The sequence below is a fragment of the Rhinopithecus roxellana genome, chromosome 19 (assembly GCF_007565055.1).
Source record: "Rhinopithecus roxellana isolate Shanxi Qingling chromosome 19, ASM756505v1, whole genome shotgun sequence".
Taxonomy (NCBI): domain Eukaryota; kingdom Metazoa; phylum Chordata; class Mammalia; order Primates; family Cercopithecidae; genus Rhinopithecus; species Rhinopithecus roxellana.
In genome coordinates, this window is record NC_044567.1 from 35092778 (window position 1) to 35110498 (window position 17721).

Here is a 17721-nt window from a genome sequence, read left to right on the forward strand (position 1 = left end):
CAGGGTGTGTTGTCAGGGGTGGGAAAAGAAATTTCAGAATCATGTGTAATGTTTGGAGCATTGAACCTAGAAGGGTGAATGTGACTGACAAAGAACAAAATGGAAAGAGTGAGAAGGAAGGGGAGAAGAGGAATGAAGGAGACATATGATACAACCACAATTGGGGAAAGGAAGAAATAAGAGGAATGGATGAAGGTGACCCCCCCAAATAGTAATCAGAAAAGTCATATAATGAGGTGACATTTGCAAGCAATTTTCACGTTTTGCTACATAAAAGGAAAAGAACACTGACAGAAAAGTCTTTGATTTCTTTTTGAAAAGTTCATGGTTATATATGACAGTATGTGGATAATTTTTTGCATCCTATTAAAAAAATAAAAATTGGCCAGGCGCAGTGACTCATGCCTATAATCCCAGCACTTTGGGAGGCCAAGGTAGGCAGATCATGAAGTCAAGAGATCAAGACCAGCCTGACCAACATGTTGAAACCCCATCTCTACTAAAAATACAAAAATTAGCAGGGCGTGGTGGCGGGCACCTGTAGTCCCAGCTACTTGGGAGGCTGAGGCAGGAGAATGGCGTGAACCCGGGAGGCGGAGGTTGCAGTGAGCCAAGATCATGCCACTACACTCCAACCTGGTGACAGAGCGAGACTCCGTCTCAAAAAAAAAGAAAAAAAGAAAAAACTGGAGAGAGAGAGAGAGCATACCAGAGAGACAGAGAGAGAGAGAGACTGAAAGTTTAAAAAACTGGGAGAATATCTTATTGATGTTAAGAAATAATGATTCATATTTTAAGGTGTGATAATGTTATTGTATCTTTGGTTTTTTTAAGAGTACTTATCTTTTAGAGCTAAAGACCAAATTTATATGATTTGCTTCAAAATAGTTCAGGAAAGGTAGGAGAAGTGGGTTGGAGTATAAAATAAACAAGATTGGACGTGAGTGATAATTGTTGAAGTTTGTTGATGAGTTGATAGGGTTCATTAGACTTTTCTATCTACTTTTGTGTATGTTTCAATTTTTCCATAATAGTTTTAAAAGTTATTAATGATTAAAACACCAGTGAATGTAGGAAAAAGGTGTATACAAACCTTTGTCCTGAACAAGCCCATACAGTGTAATATTCTGAAGTTTAAGGTAAATTAAACTCAACCGTATTCATTTTATTTTAGAATATGAACCGCATTATTTAATAATGTAGTTAAATTATTCAGTGCCAAGACAGATTCTAAAAATAAATGTAGAACTCATCAATTTTAAGTAATTCAAAATTAAAACAATAATGAGATGCCATTTTGTACTTTTTCAAACCAGCAAATCTAAAAGATAATGATAAAACAATTCCAGCAAGACTGTAGGGTGAATAACTAAATAATTGCTAATGTAAGTTAATTCAATCCTTTCTGATAACTTTTAGCTGATTATAAAGTAACATATATTGACTGTCAAAATATGATAGTGTGTAGAAAAGTCAACAGTATTTTAAAAAATAAGGCCGGGGGCGGTGGCTCAAGCCTGTAATCCCAACACTTTGGAAGGCCGAGACGGGCGGATCACAAGGTCAGGAGATCGAGACCATCCTGGCTAACACGGTAAAACCCTGTCTCTACTAAAAAACATACCAAAAAAAAAAACTAGCCAGGTGAGGTGGCAGGCGCCTGTAGTCCCAGCTACTCAGGAGGCTGAGGCAGGAGAATGGTGTAAACCCGGGAGGCGGAGCTTGCAGTGAGCTGGGATCCGGCCACTGCACTCCAGCCTGGGCGACAGAGCAAGACTCCGTTTCAAAAAATAATAATAATAATAATTAAGACTCACAGAAAGTAGATTATATTTCCTTCTAGGTTTAAAATGCATATAAACATTTTGTTTTAAAATAATTGTCTTGAAAAAATTACGTGTACATAAATTACTGGCATGCTTCTTAATACATCACGAACATTTTTCATAACTGTTAATATCCAATAAATTTTTTATTTTTAACAGGAGCATATCACTTCACCACCTAGTTAACATTCCACTGCTGGACACTTAACTAGCTACCAGATTTTGGCTATTCAAACTGTGAATTCAGTCCGGGCGCAGTGGCTCACACCTGTAATCCTAGCAGTTTGGGAGGCCAAGGTGGGCAGATCACTTGAGGTCAGGTGTTCAAAACCAGCTTGGCCAACATGGTGAAACCCCATCTCTACTAAAAATACACACAATTAGCCGGGTGTGGTAGTGCGCACCTGTAATCCCAGCTACTCAGGAGGCTGAGGCAGGGGAATTGCTTGAACCCAGGAGGCGGAGGTTGCAGGGAGCTGAGATCGTGCCACTGCACTCCAGCCTGGGTGACAGAGTGAGACTCTGTCTCAAAACCTATATATATATACGTGAATTAATGTAATAATATTAGTAAAACTATGTTGCACAACCATTTGCCAGGCACTATTCCAAGTGCTATATATATGTGTGTGTGTATATATATATATATATATATGATTTCAGTGACCTTTGTGCCTACATTTATTAGTTTCTCTGATTATTTCCTCAGGCTAGAATAAAATTCCTGAATTAAATATATTAATATTGTCTAAAGTTTTTGATATATATTGTAAAATTTCTGCCCTGAACGTTTGTGTCAGTCTGTTCCCAGAAGCAGCCCTTCTCAAGCATTCATGTGTGAACTGAATCACCCTGGCTCTTGGTAGCATGCAGATTCTGATTCAGGTTTGCGGAGGGGCCCAAGATTCTGCATTTCCAGCTAGCTCGCAGGCGATGCTGATGCTGTTTGTCTAAGGGCCATACTTTGAATAGCAATGTAGTAAAGAGCTTTTCAAAAATGTTGTAATTTGGGGTGGGGCGCTGTGGCTCACGCCTGTAATCCCAGCACTTTGGGAGGCTGAGGTGAGTGGATCGTCTAAGGTCAGGAGTTCCAGATCAGCCTGGCCAACATGGTGAAACCCCGTCTCTACTTAAAATACAAAAATTAGCCTGGTGTGGTGGTGCGCGCCTGTAATCCCAGCTACTTGGGAGGCTGAGGCAGAAGAATTGCTTGAACCCGGGAGGTGGAGGTTGGAGTGAGCTGAGACTGTGCCACTGCACTCCAGCCTGACCAAAAGAGCAATACTCTGCCTCAAAAAAAAAAATAGTTTTGTTTAATTTTTGCTCCTACTTAACTAACACAAAGTCTTCTTATTCCTTTGCCAATTTAATAAATACAAATATATATATATTCTTTTGATTTGCATTTCTTGGATTACTAATGATGATATACATACATTACTGTCCGTATTTTAAATTTTATTTTTGTTTCTGAAAAGCTGGATCATATATCCCTTGCCCATTTTTATACTGGGTATCAATCTTCTTTTTAATCAATTAGCACACTTGATACATTGAGCTTTTTAACACTTTATTATTTGTGTTGCCATTAGTTTTTCCCAAGGTAGCTATTTGTATTTGAGCTTTGTAGTTTCTTGACTTACAGAAGTTTTAAATTTTGTTTTCAATATTTTTCTCGAGCAATCTTTTCCTACAGGTATCAGAATTTCCTATAATATCAGAATATTTGCCTATAGCCTTCTGTTTTGTGAAATTATTGAAATTTAGGTATTTAATATGTTTCCTGTTTTAATTACAAAAGTAACATATTTATGTGAAATATTTGGAACTTGCAGATAAGGAGAACCGTTGTTAACATTTTAGCATATTTTTATCTGGATAATTTCATATGCAAATATAGCTTTAAATATATATATGTATATATATCCATACCTTGTTTATATAATTTTTAGAAAAATACAATCAATGCAAACTTTGTTCACTTATTACTATACCACAAGCAATGAATCATCCAATGTCAGCAAATATTGATAGCATCAGCTTTACTGGATCCGTAGTGTCCCGCCATTTGCATACACCATCATTTACCTGACCAGTTCTCATACTTGTAGATATTAAGACTTTCCAGTTTAAGAACATTATAAAAAATACAGGGATAAGATAATTACATGCAATTAACATACTAATATTAGTAAAACTTTATATTGCACAACCATTTGCCAGGCACTATTCCAAGTGCTTTATGCATTTTATGCCATTTTAACCCTCACAAAAATGCATAAAGTGTTATTCCCTCCATTTCCCAGAAGGGAAACTGAGGCACGGAGTGATTGATCACTGAGTTAGTAACAGGCAGGGCCAGGATTTGAACCGATGGCCTTATCACCACCTACTCTCTCAGTAGACGACTGTTATCCAGCTGGTCTTTAAAATTAGGGTATAAATGTTCATAACGAGCCGTGGTTCTCAAAGTCAGGTCTGGGCACCGCCTGGGGACTTGTTAGAAATACATGATCAACTGAGCCAGAAACCCCACAGTGGGGCCCTGCGGTCTGCTTTGTAACACACTCTCCAGTGGTTCTGGTGCATGCTCAGGTTTGGGGAAGAGAACGTGGTAGGAAGAGCCCTCACCAAGGAAGCCAGAAAAGCTGCCGACTTCGCTGTACTTCAAGACTATTGTTGGAGGGTTTGTGTCTAAACCCAGACGGATATGTTTTCTCATCTAGAAAACGGGGACACGGATCGCCATGAGGGATGACAGGCAGTAGATTAGACGACTTCTACCATTCATTCAAGCTCTACATTTCTATGACTCTAAGGCCATGAAAACATCATATATGATAAAGTTAAAAGTAATTGTTAAAATTGTGCAAAACTGGTTTATATCGGGGTAGGAGAGGAAATTGGAAAGAGGTATAAAAAAGAGTGGGTATTGTAGAATTCCATTTGTGATGTTCTGAAGCTAATTTTATAATGAATACACTTTTAAAAATATTGTCATTAAACAGCACACTAACCACATTCTGATTTCTTTAGGTCTCTGAATTAAGACAACAGCTTCGAATTCGGGGCCTGCCTGTGTCAGGCACCAAAACGGCCCTCATGGACCGGCTTCGACCCTTCCAGGACTGCTCTGGCAACCCAGGGCCGAACTTTGGGGATATAACGACTGTCACTTTTCCTGTCACACCCAACACGCTGCCCAATTACCAGACTTCTTCCACCAGTGCCCTCTCCAATGGTTTCTACCACTTTGGCAGCACCAGCTCCAGCCCCCCGATCTCCCCAGCCTCCTCTGACCTGTCGGTCGCCGGGTCCCTACCAGACACCTTCACTGATGCCTCCCCCTCCTTCGGCCTGCACCCGTCCCCGGTCCACGTGTGCACGGAGGAGAGTCTCATGAGCAGCCTGAATGGGGGCTCTGTTCCTTCTGAGCTGGATGGGCTGGACTCCGAGAAGGACAAGATGCTGGTGGAGAAGCAGAAGGTGATCAATGAACTCACCTGGAAACTCCAGCAAGAGCAGAGGCAGGTGGAGGAGCTGAGGATGCAGCTTCAGAAGCAGAAAAGGAATAACTGTTCAGAGAGGAAGCCACTGCCTTTCCTGGCTGCCTCCATCAAGCAGGAAGAGGCTGTCTCCAGCTGTCCTTTTGCATCCCAAGTACCTGGGAAAAGGCAAAGCAGCAGCTCAGAGTGTCACCCGCCGGCTTGTGAAGCGGCTCAAGTCCAGCCTCTTGGAAATGCTCATTGTGTGGAGTCCTCAGATCAAACCAATGTACTTTCTTCCACATTTCTCAGCCCCCAGTGTTCCCCTCAGCATTCACCGCTTGGGGTTGTGAAAAGCCCACAGCACATCAGTTTGCCCCCATCACCCAACAATCCTCACTTTCTGCCCTCGTCCTCCGGGGCCCAGGGAGAAGGACACAGGGTCTCCTCGCCCATCAGCAGCCAGGTGTGCACTGCACAGGTAAGAGCACCTTGCACCATGCCTGGTGCACACCTCCTTCTGGAAGTGGGTTACAAATTTTCAGCTGCTAAAGAGCTAATGTCAGAACTTTCAATGTGAAGAGTTTACCAAAAGCATACCAGCATCTCCCAGACACTACAATCCTTGAATCTCCATGGTAGACCAAACTCACTCATCCTCTAAGGCAGGGGTTGGCAAACTTGCTCTGTAAAGGACCAGATGGTAAATATTTTTTGCTTTGCAGGTCACACTGTCTATGTCATCCCTACCCAATTTTGCGTTTGTATCACAAAAGCAGCCACAGATATCATGTAAGCAAATGCACATGGCTATGTCCCAATAAAACTTTATTTAAAAAAAAAAGTCAGTGAGCAAGACTTGGCTTGTGGGCTGCAGCTTGCTGACCACTGCTCTCAGGATTCCCAGGATTCCTTAGTATCCAACCTTATCATAGGCCAAACCAATGCCTCAAACGTTTAACGGGAAAATCATCAGATCTTACTCCTCATGTAATGGTCTGCATAGTGCAAACATTTACTGAGCACCTACTATGTGTCAGGCCCTGTTCTCATCTCTGGGAATTAGTGTTGAGCTAGTCAAACAAAAATTTCTATTCTCGTGGGAACAGAGACAGTTTAAAAGCAAGTGAAACAATTTCAAAGTAAATTATGTACTATATTAGAAGATGATGCATCTTATGGAGAAAAAGCAAAAGGGGGTGTGTGTGTGTAATTTGGAAGTTTGCTACTTTTTTCTTGAGATGGAGTCTCACTCTATCACCCAGGCTGGAGTGCAGTGGCACGATCTTGGCTCACTGCAACCTCCGCCTCCCGGGTTCAAGCGATTCTTCTGCCTCGGCCTCTCAAGTAGCTGGGACTACAGGTGCACGCCACCACGCCTGGCTACTTTTTGTATTTTTAGTAGAGACAGAGTTTCACCATATTGGCCAGGCTGGTCTCAAACTCCTGACCTTGTGATCTGCCCGCCTTGGCCTCCCAAAGTGCTGGGATTACAGGCGTGAGCCACCACGCCCAGCTGGAAATTTGCAACTTCAATTAGAAGGGGCCAGGGACATTTAGCAAAACCTTGAAAGCAGTAAAAAGAAAATGTTGTGGATATGTGGGATGAAGGCATTGAAGGCAAAGGAGAAATAGCACATGCAGAGGCCCTGAGGTTGGAGCTTGTAGGGACTGTTAAGGATCAGAAAGAGGGCCAGTGGCTGCAGCAGAATGGGAGTGGTCATAGGAGATGGCTTAGGAGACTCACTAATTCAAAGACTAGGCAAAAGTGACTGACAAAGACTTTTATGCTCATAAGCTGAGGAATTACTAGGAAAGCCTGTATAAGTCAAGTTGAGAAAGGTTACATTTTCAGAAGGCTCTGAAATCAACATTATTAGAAAAGGAATCAGATGAAAACTCACATTAATTGAATACCTGCTAAGTGCCAAGCATTAAGAGACATGTCTATGAGTAATCTCAGTTATTGTCACAAGAAACCTATGAGCTCCAATGTATTCTTCCTTATTTGTCATTGAAGAAAATGAGGCTTGAGAGCTTAAATTAGTTACCCAGGATCACAGGAACCCAAGATCTGCTAATTCTAAGTGCATGCCTTATTCAAGTGGAATATCTCCACCCCAAGAGTGTGAAGGGCGGCAAAAGATAATGGGAATTAATTTTTACAAACCTACAGGAACCATGCATTCCAATGAATGATGTCTACCCCTGAGGGGCACTCTGGGAGAAATTAGGACCTAAATAAATTATTGTCATAATTAACAAACATTTATTGAGTGTGTAGTGTCCTGGGAAACAAAGGTAAAAATAGCTCTTGAGACACAGCTCTGGACCAAACTTTTCAGTACTGACGATATTGCTGTTAACATTGTACAGTGATTTATGGTTCACAAAGACTCTTTGAAGACATTAAAAATTTCATGATGAAACGATAAAGAACAGGCTGGGTGCGGTGGCTCACACCTGTAACCCTAGCACTTTGGGAGGCTGAGGTGGGCGGATGACAAGGTCAAGAGTTCAAGACCAGCCTGGCCAACACAGTGACACCTCATCTCTACTAAAAATACAAAAATTAGGCCGGGCACAGTGGCTCATGCCTGTAATCCCAGCACTTTGGGAAGCTGAGCAGGTGGATCACAAGGTCAGGAGTTCAAGACCAGCCTGGCCAATATGGTGAAACCTCATCTCTACTAAAAATACAGAAATTAGGCCAGGCGCGGTGGTTCATGCCTGCAACCCCAGCACTTTGGGAGGCTGAGGCGGGTGGATCATGAGGTCAGGAGATAGAGACCAGCCTGGCCAATATGACCAATATGGTGAAACCCCATCTCTACTAAAAGTACAAAAATTAGCCGGGCGTGGTGGCACGCGCCTGTAGTCCCACCTACTCAGGAGGCTGAGGCAGGAGAATAGCTTGAACCCCGGAGGCAGAGGTTGCAGTGAACCGAGATTGCACCACTGCACTACAGCCTGGGCGACAGAACGAGACTCCGTCTCAAAAAAATAAATAAATAAAATTAAAAAAAAAAGAACAATATAGGTTAACAATGACTGATCTATGCTTACAACATTAAATGCTTGTGGGAGGGAGGGACAGATTGATTATAGAGGGCTGGAAAGGTCCAGGAAGCTTTTGTGAAGGGGTTGGACTTGACTGGAAGTGTCATGTTAAAAAGTAGAGGGCCAGGAAAGGGACAAGGTAGGGAGATGGGATGTACAGGCCATGCTGCTGGAGGTCCGTGGTGGGAATAGTAGAACTTAACCTTGCAGAAGTAAATAGCACCAAACTGTAGAGTCTCGAACACCCATCTGGGTTGAAAGTGGAAATCTTATGATGTGCATATCTGGAGCCACTGGAAGGTTTTAGCAGCAGGTGACGTCTAAAAAGCCAGATTTTAGGCAAGTTCATCTGGTAATGGAATTTAGGAAGGTTTGTAAAAATGACACCAGGGGACACAGGGCAGGAACCAGAATTGTCAGCCAAGGTCACACTCAAGTAAGCTGCTGCTGGTCATGTAATTTGTCACTTCTTCCTTTACAGAACTCAGGAGCTCACAGTGGCCATCCTCCAAGCTTCTCTCCCTGTACTTCCAGCCTCCACCCACCCTTCTCTGGAGCCCAAGCAGACAGCAGTCACGGTGCTGGGGGCAACCCTTGTCCCAAAAGCCCATGTGTACAGCAAAAGGTAGGCACCTGAAAAAAGGCTTCACTTTGCCTCTTCTCTCTTCTGTAATCCGGGAGGCAGAGGTTGCAATGAGCCGAGATCTCACCACTGCACTACAGCCTGGGCGACAGAGCGAGACTCCGTCTCAAAAAATAAATAAATAAAATAAATAAATAAAGAACAATATAGGGTAATAATGACTGATCCATGCTTACAACATTAAATGCTGGTGGGAGGGAGGGACAGATTGGTTATAAAGGGCTGGAAAGGTCCTCCAACGTGAGCAATAATGAAGTTCCCTTTAAAGGCAGAAGTCAATTTCATTTTAGAGAGAAACAAATCCACTCCAAGTGCATGTAAAAGGATGTACAAATATGAGTTAGAAGTGTTCCCAGGGAGTCATTTCCTGGGGTCATCCCAGAAATCGTGATGACTAAAACGGCCATAATCTGTTTGCAAAACAACGTGAACAATTAACCAATTTCTGTGAAGTTAAAGATTGGGATCAGGGTGTGTGGGAAACATGTTGGAGGAAGAGAGAGGGACACAGATCCCTGGACAGGACTGGAGAGACATGCAAAGCCAGGGTCACAGGGCAGTATCTTTATGGAAAAGGAAGAGACGTCACCCTTCAGCTGGTGGAAGAAGTCAGGGGTATGAAGGATTCAGGGTATGGAGAGGCTCAAGGGGCAAAGAAGAGGTGGCAGAAAGGAGACAAGCAACATAAGCATGACATAAAAGTGCCACATACCACAAGTCAGGGAAGGGGCAGAGACCCTGACGTGGGCCAGGCACTCCACAGGATAACACACTCACAATAAACAAAGCTGGTTCATAAAGAGACCCCAGCAATGCCTCCAGCTCTCTACAAAATAACCCGTTTGGAATAAATGACCTGTGGAATAGATTACTCTGGAAATTCCTGGGTTCTTTTTCTTTTTTTTTTTTTTTTTTTTTTTTTTGAGACACGGTCTCACTCTGTCACCCAGACTGGAGTGCAGTGGTGCGATCTCGGCTCACTGCAACCTCCACCTCCCAGGTTCAAGTGATTCTCCCGCCTCAGCATCCCGAGTAGCTGGGATTACAGGCGCGCCACCACGCCTGGCTGATTTTTTTATTTTTTATTTTTAGTGAGACGGGGTTTCACCATGTTGGCCAGGCTGGTCTCCAACTCCTGACCTCAGGTGATCTGCCCACCTTGGCCTCCCAAAGTGCTAGGATTACAGCCATGAGCCACCGCACCCGGCCTGATCTTTTTCGTATTGAACTGGACTCTTACTTATTTTCCCCTAAAAGAAGAGGGTGTGCCTTAAGGGAGAAAATAGATCTGCAAGGTTCCCATTCTAAGATGCCACCACCAATAAACCCACAGTAGCATTCACTATTGTTAATATATGGGAGTTATTTTCTAAGCCCTGGACCTTTTCTTTTCCTCTTAGATCAATTTTTCCAAAATTTAGCCTGTTGTTTCCAGAACAGAAACAGTATCATGTCAGACCCATGAATTCAATGCCTTTCTCCATATTTTACCCATGCAGATGGCTGGTTTACACTCTTCTGATAAGGTGGGGCCAAAGTTTTCAATTCCATCCCCAACTTTCTCTAAGTCAAGTTCAGCAATTTCAGAGGTAACACAGCCTCCATCCTATGAAGATGCCGTAAAGCAGGTAACCATGTGATTTGTTCTTTATGGAAGAATAAATAGACTGACTCAATGAACAGACATTGTTTTATATGATTAAACTTCACGCAGTTTGTAAATTCTGATACTGAGTGTGTCATGTGCCACGCCACCAAAATAAGCAAATTATGTAGACAGTAATTGGAAAAGAGTGTTGCATGTGTAGCTGTGTGAGGCAGGGAGAGAAGAGAGAGGGTCACCTGTCTGGCTTTGGTACCAGCTCTGCCATCTGCCAGCTGCCACTGTCGCTCAGGTGAACGCTTCACCTCTCTTACACAAAATAGGGATATTTACTTGATAAGGATTCTAGATAACCTAGCACTTACCACTTTGTTCAGGTACATAATAGCTTCTCAAATAGATGACAGTGATTGTCAGGGTAATACTTCCTAAGGTGCTCCCTGGCTTTAAAATTCAATGACCCTGCCAAAACATTGATGGGTGTTGAAGCTGGATAATAAACGCAAGGTGGTTCACTGTATCCTCTGCTTTCGTTTGTATTTGGAAAGTCTCAAAATTAAAAAGTAGGAAACAGAAAAAACAAGGCTGGGTGTGGTGGCTCACACCTGTAATCCCAGCACTTTGGGAGGCCAAGGCGGGTGGATCACATGAGGTCAGGAGTTTGAAACCAGCCTGACCAACATGGTGAGACCCCGTCTCTACTAAAAATACAAAAATTAGCTGGGTGTGGTGGCGCGTGCCTGTAATCCCAGCTACTCGGGAGGCTGAGGCAGGAGAATTGCTTGAACCTGGGAGGCGGAGGTTGCAATGAGCTGAGTTTGCAGCACTGTACTCCAGCTTGGGTGACAAGAGCAAAACGCTGTCTCAAAAAAGAAAAGAAAAGAAAAACAGAAAACAATTAATGATCCCCTATTTCAAATAGTCTGAGCTTGGATAAGGTATTTGATAACCCTTCATACGTGCTTAACCCAGAGAGGAACATTTACATCAGTTGCTGTATACGGATATCCCACAGATCAAAGTCGGCCTGCAGTCAAGTTTTGTTTGGCTTAAAGAATATTTTAAATAACAGGAGATGGTATGCAAAGTAGGCTTTCTCATTTCTAAAACGTTAGAGGATCTGGCAACCCAGGAGCCACATTGCTGGGGGACAATTGCCTAAAGCAAGGTTCTTCTGCTACTTTGAGCCACAGCTATGCTCTGCTCGCTGCCTCTTTTTCTTATTCTATGTTCAGTTCATTTCAATTACCTGCCAGACACTTAGGCTTCTGGTACCTTCTGAACTGATAAATGACTCATTTTTTGGTCAGTGCTCCCATCCATATTGATTAGTGATACCTGTGTTTATTGAGTCTGGGCTCTCAGAGTAGTGAGATGGATATATGCCTTTGTTCTCCCCATTCCTCTCCCCTGGTTTCTGTAAACATCAGCTGATTCTTCAGTTTCAAAAGAAGAGGGCCAGGCAAAGTGGATGTCCAGAAATAAGACTCTACTGAGATGAGCCAGAGAGGAGGGGACACACCCTACAAGTGTCTACAGCTTCCTCAAGCTACTGCGATGAGGAACCAACAAAATATGAGCCAAGTTCTTGGACCACATTGCAGAGATCAAGCAAGAGGTAGATTCAGGTCACTTCAAAGTAAGAACCTAAAAAGACATTTTCTATATACTAAGATGTCCTGCTCCTGGGATGAAAACCTCTCAAACAATAGAACTGACTCTGAAGTACTCTGTGCTAGGAAGCATTCTGCCTTCTTTTTCCTTTCTCCTGTTGTAGTAGACTGTTTGATTCAGCAGTTTATCTGCCTACAATTAATACTGAAGCTGAATCAAACATGATTAAAAAGCCATTAGCCAATAGACCCATGTTCATAGCAGCGTGATTCACCGTAGCCCAAAGGTAGACACAACCCAAATGTCCATTGACAAATGAATGGATAAACAACATGTGTTATATCTATACAATGGAATTTTATTCAGTCTTAAAAAAATAGAAATTCTGACACATGTCACAACATAGATCAACCTTGAGGACATTACGCTTAGGGAAATAAGCTAGTTGCAAAAGAATAAATACTGTCTGATTCACTTATATGAGGGACTTAGATAAAATAATCAAATTCGTAAAGGCAGAAAGGAAAATGGTGGTTGCCAGGGGCTAAAGGATGGGGCGTGGGAAATTATGGTTTAATGGGTACACAGTTTTAATCTTGCAGGATGAAAAGAATTCTGATGACAGATGGTGGCGATGGTCACACAACAGTGTGAATGTACCTAATGCCCCTTAACTGTACACTTAAAAATGGTTGATAGTAAATTTAAAGTTATGTGTATTTTACCACAATTAGAAAAAAAAAAAAAAAAAAAAAAAAACCTTAACCAAACCTAGTTCAAAATCCTGCAGCTCTGCTTCTAATGATTTGCTACGGAGATAACCACCTTCTAAATTGTCTGTCCTCCTTTGGTTAATCTGTAATAGCAAATGACCCGGAGTCAGCAGATGGATGAACTCCTGGACGTGCTTATTGAAAGTGGAGGTAAGACTGCCTCTGTCCTGTCCATTAGGACATTCTGAGCCCGCGTGAACTCTTAAGGAATGAACTCTCGGTAGCAAGATCAGATGCACACTGTGAGTCGGATGTACCAGGCAGTCCTCAGGGAGAGTCATTTCCTTTGAGCTTCTCGCACATTTTTAGAGCTGATAAAAGAAAGCATAGTGGATGATTCCTCACTGCCTTTGTCCTAGGAGCATTTTTCAGAATCATTTTAATAGTTTTCATGTCTCAGCCTAATCCTTGTTTCCTTAAGTGTTTTCTCTTGCTGCACTACTTCTTTCTATGTTCTAATCTCAATGTGCCTGCCTTCTCAATTATGAGAAAAGAAAAACGCAGATAATGAACGTTTTGTGCCACCAACTCAAAGTGAAATTCAATTAGTAACCTTCCACTGGATGGTTCATTCAGGCTCAAATGTTATTCATGCTAGCAATAAAACATAATCAACATGTGCTTTTTGTCATCTTTTAATTTGTTCATTTATTTACTTAAAAAATTACAGAGTGTGTACCTAGAATTTCAAACCACACAAATGAATAAGATGACCTGAGGAGGATGTGTAGAAAAAAAGAAAAGAACTCAGGGAGGAATCCCTTGTGCCAAAAACATTTAAAATTTCAGAGACGGAGGTAGCAAAGGACTCAGAGAAGGGGTAGCCAGGCATTGTGCTAGTCTCAGTGCTGCATCAGACGAAGTCCTGATTTCTATAGAGTTTACAGTCTGGTAAGGGAGACAGACAACAAGCAAGTGAACAGACCTTTCCTCCACTGTAACAAGAGGGAAGAAGAAAGAGATGGGTACAAACATATGTGTGTATATGAGTTCTGTGATGGAAAAATGAGAAGAGTTCATATCAGATGCCTGTATTTATATATATATATACACATACACACACACACACATATACATACAAACACACACACACATATATATATATTTTTTTGAGACAGAGTCTCACTCTGTCACCAGGCTGAAGTGCAGTGGCACAATCTCGGCTCACTGCAACCTCCGCCTCCTGGGATCAAGCAATTCTCCTGCCTCAGCCTCCCGAGTACCTGAGACTACAGGCGTGCGCCGCCACGCCCAGCTAATTTTTTGTATGTTTATTAGAGATGGGGTTTCACCATGTTGGCCAGGATGGTCTCGATCTCCTGACCTCATGATCCGCCCACCTTGGCCTCCCAAAGTGCTGGGATTACAAGCGTGAGCCACCGCACCCGGCCTGCCCTTGTATATCTTTAATGAAATACGTGGCAAGGACAGAAACGCATGAGGGTGCAGAAGGGGAGTGTGGAAGATTCAGGGCAAGAAGAGCAGTTATGACTTAATCATGAATGAATTGAGTTTTCTGGAGAAACACAGCAGGGTTGTTTTGCAGTCTTAAATGCCAGCGGTAGGTCTGACATCAGAAATCTAAAGTGAAACCAAGTCAGCTTAGTTGTTTAATTTTTCTGTTGCAATGTTCTGCTGATCCAGAGCATGCTCAGTGAAGGCAGACGATCAGGTTCATCCAGAGGTGGGGTTCTGCCAAAACTACAGGCTGGACAAGGAAAGAAGTGAAGACCAGAGGGACTGGTGGACAGTGATAACGTAGTAGAGTCTATGGATTGGCGTGACTGTAAATGGTTGGGAAATTATTGTTACCAGGTACTTAATAAGTGGCTTGGAGGGTTGGGAGAGGATGGACAGAGAGTAGAAAATATAGGTTGAAAGTGAGCTTTCAGAGGGATGCAGTATTTGGAGATGAAACAATCCAAGGTGTGTCTGACAGGGTGGTAAAGAGGGAATCACTGGAGTTGAGGAGCAAGTCGGGAGCTGAGAGGCCACCATGAATGCTGTGATTTCCAAGGATGCTCAGGTTACAGAATGAGAAGGGCTGAAGTGGGGAAAAGGCAATGGAGTAGGAAGTAGAGTTTTCAGTGAATGAGGAGGAGTGACCAGGAGGCTAGGGGTGAGGCATTGGTGTCACCCTCAAAACCCAAAACTGCTGAGTTGTCATCAGAAGGAGGGGGAGTAGCAATCAGAAAGTGGCAATGGCGTGGCACCTGGTCCCTCATCTTCAGGCCCTCACTGAGGGTGTCGGGATGGACTCAGTGTCCTCAAGGGACTACCAGGGGTCAGAGGAGTAGGCACAGGAACCTTCAGGGAAGAGAGTTTAAGAATCACAGAGTGGAATTCCCAACAGGAAAGGGTTTGGGAAAAACCAGAGGGACAATGAATTGGAGATTCAGCTTAGAGATGAGATTGGGTGGTGAGCGGTGACCAGGAAAGCGTGGCTGTCTTCTGTATCTAAGTGTAACTCACTCATATTGCGTGGCATGCTCAATTTGAAGTGATTTAACAAGTCATATCGTGTATTGCCCACAGAAATGCCAGCAGACGCTAGAGAGGATCACTCATGTCTTCAAAAAGTCCCAAAGATACCCAGATCTTCCCAAAGTCCAACTGCTGTCCTCCCCAAGCCCTCGGCTTCCTTTGAACAAGCCTCTTCAGGCAGCCAGATCCCCTTTGATCCCTATGCCACCGACAGTGATGAGCATCTTGAAGTCTTATTAAATTCCCAGAGCCCCCTAGGAAAGGTGAGTGATGTCACCCTTCTAAAAATTGGGAGCGAAGAACCTCATTTTGATGGGATAATGGATGGATTCTCTGGGAAGGCTGCAGAAGACCTCTTCAATGCACATGAGATCTTGCCAGGCCCCCTCTCTCCGATGCAGACACAGTTTTCACCCTCTTCTGTGGACAGCAGTGGGCTGCAGTTAAGCTTCACTGAATCTCCTTGGGAAACCATGGAGTGGCTGGACCTCACTCCGCCAAGTTCCACACCAGGCTTTAGCGCCCTCAGCACCAGCAGTCCCAGCATCTTCGACATCGATTTCCTGGATGTCACTGATCTCAATTTGAGTTCTTCCATGGACCTTCACTTACAGCAGTGGTAGAATGCCCGATGCACCAGCGCTATGGAAGACCAATAGGAGTTCCATGGGGGAAAGCACACAGCCATACGTACTTTACTGTCCAAAAATAGAAGAAGAAGAAGAAGAGAATTAAAGAGAAGCAATGGAGACTTCTGTGCCAATCAACAAGAACAAATAGAAGACATTTTAAGAAATACATATACTGTAATATTTACCAACATTCAGTACCTGTTAATGATTTCAACATGCATTCAGAAATGTGCTTTCTCAGATTAAGGATGCCAAAAAAGATATTTCACTGCCTTTTCAAAGACCAGTATATTTTCTAGTCCATTATTTTTCTCAGGCATTGTTGGGGCATAAGCTCACACTGCAAGCTTTTCTCATTAATTCACTAGAGATAACGTGGAAAGGAAACACAGTCTTTTGGGAGCACAGGGAAGCCAGCCCTCCAAGGTTATGGAAGACATACCTGCGATGGAAGCTGTTGCCCAATGTCTCCATTACTATCTTTCAAAAGAGAAACCAGACCCAGCTTCAAATCAAAAGTTCTTGAGACAGAGGGACAAAACCAATCTTTTTCAAGGAAAGCTAAATCAACTCAATGTCCCTCTACCACAAAACTGCCCCACTGGAGTGGTTCTGAACGTGTACCCAGGACTCTGTGTGGTCACTAATAACAGTTAACCTGAACCGAGTCCACAGAACTCCACCCAGAACTTTCTTCTTTTTTAACCAGTGGCCCAGTCATTCCCACCATATCTCTGCTGATAAGCATGTGTCCTAGATGAGAACCCTGAAGGATGTAGACCTTCTTCCCCCGAAGGAGATGCCACAAGCTCCCCAACACAGCCAGCCCCCTTTAGTTCCAAAGACTAGAGATGACCACATTAGTAGAAACATATCTCGAGGCACAGGAAGGAAGCCGTACCAGGGATAAATCAGACAAGACTAGAGAATAACATCATGTCACATACCCTGGAATAAACACCCTGGGTTCCTATAACAGGACTATTACTTATGGGAGTCCAACTTCTCCTTTTGTTTTGCTATTATCACTTTATCTTTCTCTCACTCCACTTTTCCCTCAAGGTACCAATCCTTTCCTGTTCCTCATTTGGCCATCTTTCTTTTTCTGCCCCAACATTGGGAGGGGAGGACTTCTCAGCTCTAACAAGCTGCCATACTCCTAAGAAAGCCATTTTTGAAAAATGTAATCCAGGTTCTTCTGGAGAACTCATTCTCCACACGCACAGTTTGCTGCAAAAGGAAGTCGCAAGGATTTCTTGAGGAAGAAACTGGTGACTTGGTTCATCAGTCACAATGTTCCTTCTATTCTCATTCAGTTTTCAAGAAAGTATTGGTTTGTGTTGCTCTGGGGAAATTGGAAATCATTACATTGTAAAGACAAATACGGATGATATTTACAGGAGAGAATTTCAGATCTGGGTTTTTGAAAGAAAACAGAATTGCACATTGAAAACAATGGAAGGGAAAAGACAATGGTCTAATGTGCATTCCTCATTACCTCTCGTGGCTTTGGCTGGGAGGTGGAAAAAACTAAAATTTCAGGACAGTCTCTGTAAGGCTCACTGTGGCTCCAGTTCACCATTTTATATTGTTGCATGCTG

The 17721-nt window shown here is 43.0% G+C and overlaps 1 protein-coding gene across 1 annotated transcript in view; it reads left to right on the top strand.

Annotated features, from left to right (window-relative positions):
* The window catches only part of LOC115894928 (myocardin-like), a 58177-nt gene extending 40892 nt beyond the window's left edge, over positions 1 to 17285 (top strand). The window contains exons 10-14 of the mRNA XM_030924092.1: positions 4863 to 5792; positions 8853 to 8996; positions 10514 to 10642; positions 13097 to 13154; positions 15540 to 17285. Coding sequence (XP_030779952.1) covers positions 4863 to 5792; positions 8853 to 8996; positions 10514 to 10642; positions 13097 to 13154; positions 15540 to 16111 — 1833 coding nt within the window. The 3' untranslated portion in view covers positions 16112 to 17285. The remainder of the gene's footprint in view (positions 1 to 4862; positions 5793 to 8852; positions 8997 to 10513; positions 10643 to 13096; positions 13155 to 15539) is intronic.
* Positions 17286 to 17721: the final 436 nt, after the last annotated feature.